This window comes from Porites lutea, chromosome 4, assembly GCF_958299795.1.
Source record: "Porites lutea chromosome 4, jaPorLute2.1, whole genome shotgun sequence".
Taxonomy (NCBI): domain Eukaryota; kingdom Metazoa; phylum Cnidaria; class Anthozoa; order Scleractinia; family Poritidae; genus Porites; species Porites lutea.
This window is the reverse complement of record NC_133204.1, coordinates 32,809,233-32,823,206: the sequence shown is the minus strand read 5'-3', so window position 1 is coordinate 32,823,206 and position 13,974 is coordinate 32,809,233. Positions and strand designations below refer to the sequence as shown.

At 38.9% G+C, this 13,974-nt stretch overlaps 1 protein-coding gene and 1 pseudogene across 1 annotated transcript; one reads left to right on the top strand and one right to left on the bottom strand.

The window, feature by feature from the left end:
- Positions 1–57: 57 nt before the first annotated feature.
- LOC140934548 (uncharacterized) lies at positions 58–4,673 on the top strand. Its single transcript, XM_073384153.1, has one exon. The coding sequence runs from the start codon at positions 58–60 to the stop codon at positions 2,881–2,883; it is 2,826 nt and encodes a 941-aa protein (XP_073240254.1). The 3' UTR covers positions 2,884–4,673.
- Positions 4,674–5,010: 337 nt separating this feature from the next.
- Positions 5,011–13,599, bottom strand: LOC140934546 (TELO2-interacting protein 1 homolog; annotated as a pseudogene).
- Positions 13,600–13,974: the final 375 nt, after the last annotated feature.

Sequence of the window (13,974 nt, the reverse complement as noted above, 5' to 3'; positions counted from 1 at the left end):
CCGGTTAAGAGAGGTGGCTTTTATTAACAACCAGCTGCCTGTTCTGTCCACATAGAAATGGCTTTTCCCGTTATAGGTCGTGGAGGACAGAGGTACGAACTGCATGAAGGTATGAAGCAAAACTTCTTAAGTTTGTACGGAGAATGGGAAAATGGATCGATCATGTGTCCATCTGTGTTTCCAAGAGACTTTATCAGTCCAGTCAGCGACCTTCCTGGCGTAGCTCCGCTCGAACAACACGTACTTCACACGATTAGGGGAGATGACGCCGAGGAGAAAATCTTTGAAATTTTGAAGCGGTTTGGAGAAGAAGAGAAGCAGCCAATGTTTGTCCTGACCAAACTAAAGATTACCGAATTATTTATGAAGTACTGTATGCCTGACCAGACTTTTCAAGAATTGAAAAAACTCAGTGAAAAAAAGAAAAAGGAAACTGAGAAAAAGCCGAAAAAATTAGACGTTGAAATTGACTTTGCGATTGTGCACTTAAAGATTGGTGTCATTCTAGTTGAAGTTAAGGCAACAGACAAATGGCCGAACAGTAAAGCTTTTAATCAACTATCGGAGGGGGAGAAAATAATCAAGGGTCTTTTACACGAGGATAGCCACATTCCAGTTTATAAGGTCGTCGCCTTGCCAAGTATGGATGGCTCTGGAAATTCCAAGGATGATTTTCTTATTTTAAAGAAAGCAGATGTGGGGTCGTGTGAAGAGTTTTCGCGCTGGATGCATTCCTATTTCAATGCGGAAAAATGTGGCAGCCAAGAAAAGCAAGAACTACGAAACTTGCTTTACAAACTTGTAGGTGAAAGGACCAGGGTTGATTCATCATTTGAAAGGTTCTCAGATAATGTTCATCCTGAAAAAGTACTCTCAGAACGTTGTAAAAACATTTGGAGCCAGGCCTGTCTTAGACAACGCTATGAATTCGAATGTTCAAAGAGAAAAGAGAAAGGAAAGAAGCCAACAGGAGATAAACGCAAACTTGATGAAGTGACAAAATGTTCAACAGCTGAAGAGAAAGGAAAGACGCCAACAGCAGGTAAACGCAAACTTGATGAACTGACAGAATGTTCAACAGCTGAAGAGAAAGGGAAGAAGCCAACAGGAGATAAACGCAAACTTGATGAACTGGCAGAATGTTCAATAGCTGAAGAGAAAGGGAAGAAGCCAACAGCAGATAAACGCAAACTTGATGGACTGCCAGAATGTTCAACAGCTGAAGAGAAAGGGAAGAAGCCAACAGGAGATAAACGCAAACTTGATGGACTGCCAGAATGTTCAATAGCTGAAGAGAAAAGGGAGAAGCCAACAGCAGATAAACGCAAACTTGATGGACTGCCAGAATGTTCAATAGCTGAAGAGAAAGGGAAGAAGCCAACAGCAGATAAACGCAAACTTGATGGACTGCCAGAATGTTCAACAGCTGAAGAGAAAGGGAAGAAGCCAACAGGAGATAAACGCAAACTTGATGAACTGGCAGAATGTTCAACAGCTAAAGAGAAAGGGAAGAAGCCAACAGCAGATAAACGCAAACTTGATGGACTGCCAGAATGTTCAACAGCTGAAGAGAAAGGGAAGAAGCCAACAGGAGATAAACGCAAACTTGATGAAGTGACAGAATGTTCAACAGCTGAAGAGAAAGGGAAGAAATCAATGAGGCTTGTGAAAACAGCAGATGAACCTGGACTTGCTGTAATGGCAAAGGATATTGTATTCCTAAATCCTGAACAGCTTTGCATCTTTGAAGGCTCAATTCACCAGTTGATTTCTGGTGCACCAGGAACTGGAAAAACAATTCTTCTGCAATACAAAGCTTTAGAATGTGTAAGGAAGGGAGAAAAGGTCATCATATTTGTTCCACCTCCTTTGAACAAAAAATATGAAGCTTTTTTTGAGGAGAAAGAAGCATCCAGTGGGGTCAGTATTTACACCTGGGAAGATTTTGCAAATCTTGTTCCTGAGAGTGAAGAAAAATTTCACCTATTTGTTGATGAGTTACAAATTCTATTTGCCAATAAGAAACATTTAGAATTTCACCTGGTGTCTCTTGTGAAGAAACAAAAGAATTTTGACAATTGTTATTGCTGGTTCGCCTATGATGAGACTCAGGCATTGAAGACATGGGATCTTGATCTTTTAACTCATTCTGATATTCTAAAATTTAGGGCTGCTTTTCTAGGTTTTATTGTCACTATCACTGATTTAAATGATCAGGAAAAGACCAGAAACTACAAGTTCGTTGAATCTCACCTAAAAACAGTCATGAGATCCACTGAGCAAGTTTTTGAATTTGTAAAAAAGTTTGCTCACAAGACTGGATTTTATTCAAAAATGCTTAGTAGAAAGGAACAACTATATAAGAGCAAACATGGAGATGATGTTCCTCCTTTCTTGAAAGAACTGTGGCAAGGAACGATTGGACATCGCGTTGGTGGATATCAAGTTGAGGAAGTTGAGACTGATTCTCTTGAAATGGTATTGGAAAGCATTTTAGGTGAGGTACATGTAAATAGACAGAAACTAAAAGAAGTTGCTGTTCTTGTCACAAGTGACTGGATGCTGGAAGACCTGTCTTCTATGTGTAAAAATGTGGGAATTCCACTGTGTGCTGTTGGAGAAGCCAAAGATGCCTTAGTTTTAGACCATGGAGGAAAGGCGCATTCATTTGAATGGCCAGTTGTAATTGCTGTTTGTGAAAGAGGGTTACATCATCACGCGGATCCATCCATGTTAAAGTATTATAATGCTTTATGGTTTCTCATCTTTTCCCGAGCAGTAGTAAAACTGGTTGTTTTTAATGTCACAGGCCACTTAAAGAATCTAATGAGGAGGAGGTGCTATCGTAATCCTCAGCCAATAGGGCCTGGTGAGGGCCTTTGATCTTGCCGGCTTTCCATGATCGCCTGAGTTAAGAAATCTGTCAATCATTCGAGAACTGTAGCGAGCATGCGCGAAATGGGCTGGGAACAACAACAGCAAGAGGTTTGTCTTCCCAGCGATTTGACAGTGTGAAGTGAATTCTCTTTTGGTCCTGTTGATCATTGCTTTCTTTGCTGTAACCAATTTTGTCTGCGGTAATGTGGAACCTACGTTTTCCTTTATTCTGGTCTTACATGTGGTTTACTGTGCTAAAAATGAGACCAGTGAACATTGATCGTAAACAGACATGTTCCTCGATGCCCGGCCTTTTGACTCACTTCACCTCTCCAGATGCAGGCTCTCAAGCTGTGTTTCTGTTTAGAAAACCCACAAGACTATTAAAAAGAAGGGCCAACCCTCCAATACTTATGTAGAAGACTTCATATTTTCAAAGTGAAAGGTTCAAAATTAATTCTTCGTGATATTAAACTAAAAGTGCGATGGCTGTGGTTGTGTAGAAGAGTTGTCAGAGTTGTTTACGGTTTTACTACACCTTTTAGACGACAAGAAATGATGATTGAGAGTCTTAATTCTTCATCCTTCATTGTGGACTTATCCTGGCAGAGTTGTGTTGGATGATTGAGTGGCATGGTCAAATCTCGTAGTTCAATTTGTATTTTTTTATGTACTAGAAGCTAAATAAATTTTGCCAAGAGATCATTCTCTCTTGATTTTGCACATGTTGACGTGCTTAAGTTCTTATCTTCCTGTGATTTGATTTAAACGTTACCGTAGTTTCCAACAAATGAAGCTTAGGCAAATGAAAGGGCAATTATTTTGTGTGTTTGGAATTCTTCTCTTATGACAGCAGTTATTACATTACATTGCCTTCAGTTTGAGTCCTCATTCAAATGTGTTTTGTTGCCAACATAAAGGGAAAAATAATAAATTCCAAACACTACACTACCCCTTGGAACAAGTTTAGGGTTTAAAAAAGATTAGCTAAGTTCAGAAAATAAATGTTCAAGTTTGCATGTTTTGACAAGGACCACATCTTGCTAAACGTGCTTCAAAGAAAATTAAAAAAAAAAACAGAAAAATGGTAACATTTCTATTTTTGCCTTTCTTTTGGCCACTGTGATCAGTTTTTGCCATACAGTTGCATGTAATTTTTTACATCTTTGGACATCAACGTGCCAGGTTAGTTTGTGTCTGTATAAAAATGTAGTTAATGAAATCAAACCCTCTCAACTTAAAAACTGCCTTGTACTATTGGATATGAAAAACACCCTAGGATGCTTTGGAAAAAATGTAAAATGATTATTAAGATAATATTATTTGTAGTCAACAATAACAGTTAGAAGCTTGTGTTGTGACAGGCAAAAACATTTCTTAGAGACCATAAACCTGCACTGACTTTGTCGTTGCAACAAGTGGTAAAAGGGTATTAAAATGTGAGGTCACTGCCCTGTGTTTGCACTGAAAGAGAGTATGGGTAGTAGGACACATTGTTCATTTCCCTAGCCTTTTTAAGCCAAGAGACCTTATTTTATAATCTGATTCAATTCATTTAGCATACATAATTCAGTTAGCTTTTAAACTTAGAAACAGGGAAAAAACTTGGGGAAAAAATGGCGGTACCAGGAAAAAATGTAACTATAGACTGCTCTTCATCAACCTTTACAGCCCAAACACACACTCTGTTCAAAACTCTAAAAGGTGAAATGGTCACCACCCTAAATCAGCTCAAGGAACATTAACTTCTTTTGATGATTGATAAAAAAACAATTTTACCTCGTTTATTTTAGTTGTAAATAGTAAAATTAAACGAGACTTACCTGTAAGTTGAAGTTTGATTGAGATTCTACCGAGTTATAAAGTGCTGGGAGATTACCGGTACATGAGATTGCAGCACATGTGCCAACTCAGTCTTGAAAAGGCTTAATGTGAGTGACTCACAGGTACCAACAAAGGGTGGGTTGGGAGGGCATGTAATCTCCCAGCACTTTATAACTCAGTAGAATCTCAATCAAACTTCAACTTACAGGTAAGTCTCATTTAATTTTACTATTCTACCTTGTTATCGTGCTGTGAGATCACATGAGATTTTGAAGCAAAATGAACATGAAGCATAATCAACAAAACATTTATTACAAATTTGTATTGCTTACATTGCTGAGCACCTTGTCAGCAAATGTGTTCTCTTTAACAATAGGCTTGTTATAAAATTTTGCGAATGTAGACTCTGAGGACCATCCAGCTGTATGCAAAATATCGTCAAGGCTTACTGAAGCATTACTGGCTGCAGACATACTGGCAGCCCTAGTACTGTGTGGTTTAAACCTGGATGTATCAATTCCAGAGTCAGTCAGAACCAACTTAACCCAACAACTAATGGTGTCTCTACTTACTCTTTTAAAAGGTCTGTTATAACTAATAAACAACTGGCTTTCTGAGCCCCGTAAGGATTGTGTCCTTGTTAGGTACTCCTTTAATGTTGTTACAACACAGAGAGTCTCATCCTTGAAAGCTCTGAGTTCTACAAGAGGGTTTTTGATACCTGGTCTGCTTCGTTTTACATGGTCAACCATCTGAAAAGTATAGCAATTATTCACAGAGACCATGTGGTCATTGCTTAGCAAATGAACGGTCTGACCTCTTTGGCCCGAAACTAATAGAATAAGCACAAGGAGTTTCAGTGTAAGTTCGTTCAAGGACAATTTGTCCACGGGGGAAAAAGACTGAAGGTATGAAAGAAAAATGGACACATCCCAAATTTCTGTGTACTTAGGTCTCGGTAGTTTTTCCTGGAAAATGCCTTTCATTAGCCAAGATACTAGAGGGTGTTTTCCTACGCATGTCCCATTTTCTAAAGTAATATAGCTAGACAAAGCACTTCGGGCTCTATTAATGGCACCGTATGTAAGGCCTTGCTGATATAGCACGGTTAGAAAATCAAGCACAGACACTACAGATGGTTGAATGTGACTGATCTGCCTCAGATTACAAAACTTTTGCCACTTTGTAATGTAGGTACTGTACTGTTTCTTTGTTCCGTCTCTCCAGGAGGCCATGATGAGCTTAGCAGGCGCGTGTGAAATTCCTCTATCCTGGATGGATTGCCAGACAGGAGACATGCCAGCATAGTCAATTTCCTCCTTAAGGGGTGTAGTGTTTGAGGAGAGTGTGATAGTGAAAGTAGGTCCTCCTGCTTCGGCAAGACAAATGGGATTGCAATTAACATTTTCAGCAGTTGTGGCCACCAAACGTGAGTAGGCCAAAGTGGTAGGATCATGATTCCCTGAGGTACTTGTTCCTCCAAAATCTTTTGCAGGCATCTGTGAATTTGACAGAAAGGGGGAAAGGCATAAAAATATAAGGATTTCCAACTAATTGTAAATGCATCCACAAAACATGAGGCTGGGTCAGGTTTCTATGAGACAAACTTGGGGAGCTGTGTATTAAGTCTAGTTGCAAATAAATCAATCTCTGGGGTACCCCAGTGGGTGGTAATCTGAGCAAAAATCTCCCGTTTTAGGGTCCATTTAGTTCGGTCATTGAACAACCTAGACTTTTTGTCAGCCTTGGTATTTTCCACTCCAGCTATGTGAGTTGCAGTTACGTTTACACACCAATCCCATAATTTATGTCATATGCAATTTGGTTACAATGTGGGGATTTTGTGCCCCCATAGCATTGACGTATGCCACAGTGGTGGAGTTGTCACAAACTATTTTGACATGTTTATTCTTTAGCCTGTCACCAAACGCCTGCACAGCAAAATGAACAGCCTTTAGTTCTAGCTCACTGATGTGCAACTGGCTTTCCGAAACGGACCATAAGCCTTGGGTAGTGTCACCATCCAAATACACGCCCCACCCCTTTTTTGAAGCATCAGTTCTAAGTTCAAGGACCGCATTTCCATGTGAAATTGGATTAAAAGCCTTATCTACACTTCCAATCCACCTGGAGAGTTCATCCTTTTTACTTGAGGAGAGAGTTAGCTGAGCTTCATAGTTACCCTTATGTTTTCTGAGGGCCAAGTTCTTTTCTATTTCTACATTCCTGTAGTGAAGCTGGCCAAATTGTACTCAGGGTAGGCAAGAGACAAGCGTGCCCACTAACTGGGCAAGCTCTGTAATTGTAGAATGACTTTTGAGTAGCAATTGTTTGCAAATAGATTTTACTTTAGCTTTTTTGTCGTCAGTAAGGGTAATTGTCATCGACACTGAATCCAGGACAAAACCCAAAAAATTAATTTGTTGAGCTGGTATGACACACGATTTGTCCACATTAATCACAAACCCCAAATCCGTAAAGAGGGTCTGCGTGTCTGAAATGTTAAGCAGACATTCTTTAGTGTCACTACCTTGAAGGTACGAGTCATCAATGTATCCAACATTGAGGTGATCGTACTGTCTTAATGTGGAGTAAACTGGTTTTAGCAACTTATGAATGTGTTAATAAATATGAAGTCCTAATGGCTTATGTTTCGTCTTGATAAGGTTAAAAGGAACATTTCAGTGGTGGATCCAGACCTTCAGATAAGGAAGTGGGGGCAGTCTCTCAAAAGAAAATTTTTTCCGCCCTATATGGGCCTCAGTTTGGTCTAAAAATAGGGGGGGGGGGGCATGGGCCCCCTGGCTCCTCCCCTGGATCCACCACTGCATTTGTAAGGGTTATACAGTGTAGGTACAATCTTATCTGCCTTACAGCCCTAAAATCCTAATTGCTCTTTCTACAAAAAGGCCTATTTTGCAATTAACTGTACAACACACTACTGACATTTATAACCTGTCCCTGCAACAAACTTGTTGTTCAAAATCTATTTATCCATAACAAATAATAAAAACGTATATGTTGTGGTTTAAATTTTTCCTTGGTTTAAAATTTTTCAAACCAGTTTAATTTTTGTTTTTCTTTGTCTCTGATTATAGTGGTTGATTTTAGACAAAGGAAAGTAAAAATTAAACTGGTTTGAAAAATTTTAAACCAAGGAAAAATTTGAACCACAACATATATACAGTGGTTGTACATTGCTAAAACACTTGGCTTTTGCCTCGTGTTTTATGCACCTACATTTCTATAATTATTGGACTGAAAGATAGTACAGAAAGAAAAACTCTGATATTGTTCTTTGGAAAGTGTTCTCCATACATACCTGTGTAACACGTTTGACATGTGTTGGAATTTCAGGCTTCTTGTCTGGTGCAAATGAATCTTCAACTGCCCCACCCCTCTCACGTTAATTCTGTTGTCACTGATTTGTCATTCTTACCATCCAGGTAACCCAAAGAATGTTGCTTTCTTTTGTGATCATCCTCAAAAAAGTTCCTTATTTCATCTGCTGAGAGCATTGTTTCTTCTCCACCTTGATGAGTTTGGTTTTCATTGTGATTGACACTTGTTTCGTTCTTGAAAAAAAAAATGCAAAAATTGAACACGAAAATTAAATTGAAGGAATTTTCTATGATATAAAGAAACAAATGAGACAATTTAATCTTCCATGGCTTAGGGCAAGAGTGAATTAACGGGTTGTAAAATTGTTTAGTCAATTAGACTAAAGAATCATATCACTTTTGAAGTACTTGATTATGAAAACAAAAACTAAAATTACTGAAGACTAGATCATTACAGTACACACAATTTATTAGACAAATGAGCAAATCGTATTATCTAAACAACTAATTACTTTTACCATATACAAAATTATACCTGCGACAAAAACAATTCATACTCCTGTTGGTAATTAGAAATATTCTTTAACGAAATTGAAATGAAAAACTTTTACATTAAAATGTATACATTGTATATCATAAAAACAATAAATGTGGTCTGAAAAAAACTCCTACAATTTTTTGAAATTTCATCTAATTTAATCACAATAAAAAAATAACAAACATCTCAGGCTTAATCCTTATTCTTATCAAGTAGGTGCAAGAAAGAGTAGCAACATATTTTACTGTTTGAATGTTTTCTGCAGGTGCTTTTAAATCTGTTGCAGGAAACCACTTTCCTATCATCTGAACCAACACATTCAGTACTTTCATTAACAAATACAACAGCTCATCAGGATAGAGATCAATCACAGAAAATACATCCATGAGTGTGTCTTCAATAATGGACAATATACCAGGATTACTGTATTGGATCATGACTCTTAAAACACAAGGTGCTTGGCTGTTCATGAACACATACTTGAAATCCAAAGAAATTGAATTCACTAAGTAGTCTGCATTCTTTGCAATTAGCTCATCCACTGATACATAACCGCAGCTCTGACAGATCTTTATAAGAGTCTCATAAGCGCAGCGACAAACAGCAGCATTATCACTGCCTAGCTTCGCCATGACAGGGTAAAGAACCTTCATGAGATAATGCTCAAATTGTGAGCCACACACCTTTGAAAACACACCAATTGCCTCTAACATCAAGCAGTTAAGCTGAATATTGCTGTTAAGGACTTCAAAGGGAAGCGTCTTGATTGGCTTAGTGTCTTTTTTCCCTGAAAGAAAATCTTGTGGATCAGATGATGTTGGTTTGTGCAGCAGTGGAGGGTTGGAGGTCACAAGGTTCCAGTTAACATCAGAAATGTACTCTGTGATTAAAATCTCTACAATGTCCTGTACTTCCAGTAGATTTCTCCCTTCAATATCAGCTTCACTTGTGGCATCTTCATTGCCTGTAAAAACATGTTCAAATCAAAGAACTTAAAACAGAAAATAAGTGAAGTTAAAAAAAAAAAAACATGGTGTAATTACAATCAAACCCCACTTTACAGACACCTCATTATTACGGACAGTTTTCCCTGTCCTGCATGGGCCCTTACATTTTCAACCTGCTGAATACAGACACACTGTTAATGCGGACACTTTCAATGGCCCCCTGAGTGTCCATATTAACAGGGTTTCACAGTATACAGAAGAGAAATTTTGCCTCTTATTCTCCATTTTCCCAGTTTCCCCAATAATACAACTTGATTGCCACCCCAAATGTTGCATTTTTTTATTTCTCTTGGCTATTACAGTGGTCCCTGAAGACAATGCTTATATAAAATATTTGGGGATAAACAAGGTGTAGTATGGGGGATGTGGAAATAATTAGCTGTTGCTAGGAGTTATTAACAATAAGTATTCCTTGAGCCCGAATGGGCTCTGAGCCAATAGCCCATGAGGCCAAAGGCTGAATGGGCTATTGACTCGGAGGCCATGAGGGCGAGAGGAATAATTGTTTTATTAAAATCCAACTAGTTAGGTCAAAAATGTTGAGAATAACAAATTTTTACCTCGTTAATGGCAAACCTTAAAGCATTTTTTGCCACCAAAAAGCCTGCGGTTTTCGCTACTTGGGGGCTATAACATATAACCTAGTAGTAGCTCAACCAATCAGAACCCAGCATTGATAATAGACCACTAGTTGGATTTTACTAAATTGTTTTATTCTAAACCCCAAAACTTGCCTCATAGAAATTATTTCTCTAAAGAATGAAATTGTGTTTAGAGAAGGCTAAATATCAAGTTTAATAGGAAGAATAAAAATGAAAAGAAGCACAGAATTTCATCATTACTTAAATCTTGATGAACATACATGTACAGTTGCATTTTACTTTTACGATCCATGTGTTGTTTCAGAAACAACTACATGTACCTGCTCATAAAAGGTCAGAAATCAAAGAACCTGATCTGATTTGAAAATCAACACATTTCTGTTCCTATGATATGCAATTTACAGTGTATAACTTAGATCACTGCTTCTAATGATATGAATCTATAGATTTACAGTTGAACCTCCGCTAACTGTCAGCCACCTCTCCACAATGGCTACCGGTACTTTTTTTCGTCCCAGCACAGGCAGCCCAAGCGCACTATTTGTGGGTTCGGGCTTCAGAGGTCATTTGGTCGGAATATACTAGAATTATTAGTGTATTATCCGATGCCAAATAAATGCAAAAAGTCTTAAAGATATGAAGTCTTCTTGTTTGTCTATCTTTACTAGTAGCCTTTAAGATAGCGAAAATCGATATTTCTTGCATTATTACATGTGATTCGGGCCCTTATTGTTCAAATTTTATCACATGTATTCGAATCTACAACGCTCAGAAAAAAAAAACCATGATCACGCGAAATATTAATTCAAAAAGCTCCCTTACCTTTAGTTCATAGCCACTCTGTGTCCTACGGTCGGTTTAAACGCCGTTTAGTCGACTTTCTTTCCATCGAATACTGAACACTATAAAAGTATAGTGTTCAGGACTCACCCGATCAAAAAAACAAAATTTAATTTTAGACACTAAGCTCTGTTACCTGCACCAGTGCAAGAGAAAGCCTCTTGAGATGTGAAGATGAATTCAGCAAACTGTTCAACCTGTTTCCAAGAAGGTTCATGTAGCCAAGGACAAGATTTAGACTTTGGATTTTTTTGGCATCATCAGCTGTTCTCATCAGTCTTGGAAGTGCTGTCAGAGTTGAATGAAGGTTCTCTTCTAGCAATGCATTCAATGTGCTGGGACCTTAACAAATAAATGTGAAATGGTCACAAATACAGATTAAGTACCTGCACTGTAGACCCTCCCTTCCTTGAGGAAAAAAGTCTATAGGTCTCGACTGCTGTACGTGTGCGCGCTCTCCTCCTCTCCAACTGTTTCCTTCAAATTCAAATTTCCAAACAACAGACTGTATGTGTGAAAAATGCAGTTCAATGTAGGGGGGGGGGGGGGGGTACTCTCAAGTTACTGCAGTGTGGTTCAGTGGTGCTAAAGGTACAAGATGAAGATGCACATGGGCTATATGACCACCATGGATGGAGGTGTTCCTGAATTCTGTAAAATGAGGCATCTGAGAGTATCGCAACTCCCCCACTAAATGGAATGCTAGTCTATCACAAGTTTTCCCCCCAGCAGTACAGCATGTGTGTCACTTACAAGAAGGGATACATAATGGAGCAAAGCTTCTTTTCCAAGAATGAAAAACAATAGCAAAGCTTAACCTGCAGGACCTACAGATCTTAAGTTTGAGGTACTCGCCCACCATGTCTCCAGTATGTTTCAAGGATCCCAATAAAATCACTGGATGCCATTTCATTCATAACACTTTCCCTACACACTGTCTGCCTTTCAAAGTCTTTTACCTCTCTGCTTATCTGTCCATAGGTATGGCTGAAAATAACTATGTTGGTAAATCTGCCTACAGGCTGCTAAAGGGTTATCCTCCTTACTTAAATGCATTACATGCCTCCACCACAATGGCTGTATTCACATTAGAGACAGATTATCCATCTGAGACAGGTTATCTGTTGGATAATTCACATCATATGGACAATACATACATCTTAATTTTGGATGGAAGAATCTGCCCGACTTTATCCATCTGTTTTTCCCTCAATTTTGATGGATTTTGAAGATGGATCATCCGTCCATATGGATAATCCCTCTCTAGTGTGAATATGGCCAATTTTAATAGCACCTTCTCTTAACCTTAGAGGGTTACATGTAAAAGAAGTTGATGGTAAAACCAATTAACTTACATTTTTCTTACCATTTCCAATCCTCTTGGATAATTTATGTAAGGTAGTTTTACTAACTGATGCAACTTGTGAATAGTCATCTTCGATCAAACCCACTAGTAAATCCACCATTGTAGAAACGCAGGTTTGTAACGACCCCAAACAGTTTGTAAACAGCTTGTCACAAAACTTGATGAGTGAAAGTCGCACTTTCCAGTTAGGATGCACGGAAATGATCTTCATCCTTTCCATGACAATTTTCAACTTTGATGCTGTGTCTCTAAACTAATCAGCAGTCCTGTTAACTTTCAAGCTCTGAATTTTATCTTGCTTTTCAGGGTTTGAGTCGGAAATGTTCGCCTTTTCATTCGCTAGTTCTTTAACAGAGTTCACTTCAGTTGTGAAAGAAAAAAGTTGTGAGATGACATCTTCATTCTCCGCTGGTTTAACTGGCATATACTTGTCATTCATCACAAGAGAGAGAATGTCACCCCAAAGTTCAACTGCTTGCATGACAACTGCATGTCCTTGCTTGGTGTCCCTGGTGATGACTCGACACAAAGCTATCAATATTCCAGGAATAAAAGAGGCGAAGGTAAGAGACAATGAATCCTTGATTGCATTTTCTAATGCCTCTCTATCTTCATCTTGCTCCAAATGTTCACCACTCTTAGTTTCACTGCAGAAGGCAAGGTTAACCAGACAACCAAGAGCACTTAATTTTAAGTTTTTAGCTTTCTCTTTCTCAGCTAATGCAAGTAAAATACTGACTGAGTGTCCAAGGACAGGTAAATAACGTGGTGAAAAGAAAGCACCTTTAACAACCAGAGAAGTGTGTTGGATCAGACAAGACAGGCAATTTACGATAGCGAGTTTCAGTTCTTCTGGTATATCAGCAACTTGACCGAGACCACTGTCTTTTGAATTCAGAAGCATACACAAATAACAAAAAATCTCTTCAAAAGTGCCCAGCTGGGAAACACAAGCGCGCGTAAACAGAGTTTCCATGCATCCAACAGCGGTTTCTTGCAATTCATTTGTAGCATTAGGGCTCTGTAGCGCAAGTTTCAGCGGAAGCAGTACATACGGATACTCCACTAGCTGGGATAGATGGGTGGCATCTACGGTTCGTAGTTTGCGTTCGAGATCCTTTATGTTTTGAGGAGAGGGCTCCTTCGACAACTTAATGCATATGGGACGAAGTTGTCTGAATGATTCAATTGGATCAAGGCCCATTTTAGCACCTCACGATCACGGTGCTGCTCAAAGAAGCTGCCATATTGGATTTGAATGACCAGTTCTTCATGGAAACTTCACAAAGTTTCTTTTGCATTCAGCAGGGTACGGACGGGCTTACTGTGGGGTGAGGTGGAAAAAATGAGGAGGAGAGTGGAAATAAATATACTGGTCAAGCTGGAAACAAAAATATGACGGGTTTTAAACTAACTACTGACTTTTAATGGTTTTAATGGTTTGAAATAGTAGGATATACCCTAGCCCCACCCGGCCCTCTGTTAGCACGCTAGACCGACCGTCACGTGGCCCCCAGAAGCCTTTGTGGGTTACTAAACATGCTAAACCTGATGCAAGGTGTATGATCTTTTGCCTCCC

Excerpts from the sequence above, each read along its gene's own strand:
- LOC140934548 (XM_073384153.1), top strand. The coding sequence starts at position 58 with ATGGCTTTTCCCGTTATAGGTCGTGGAGGACAGAGGTACGAACTGCAT.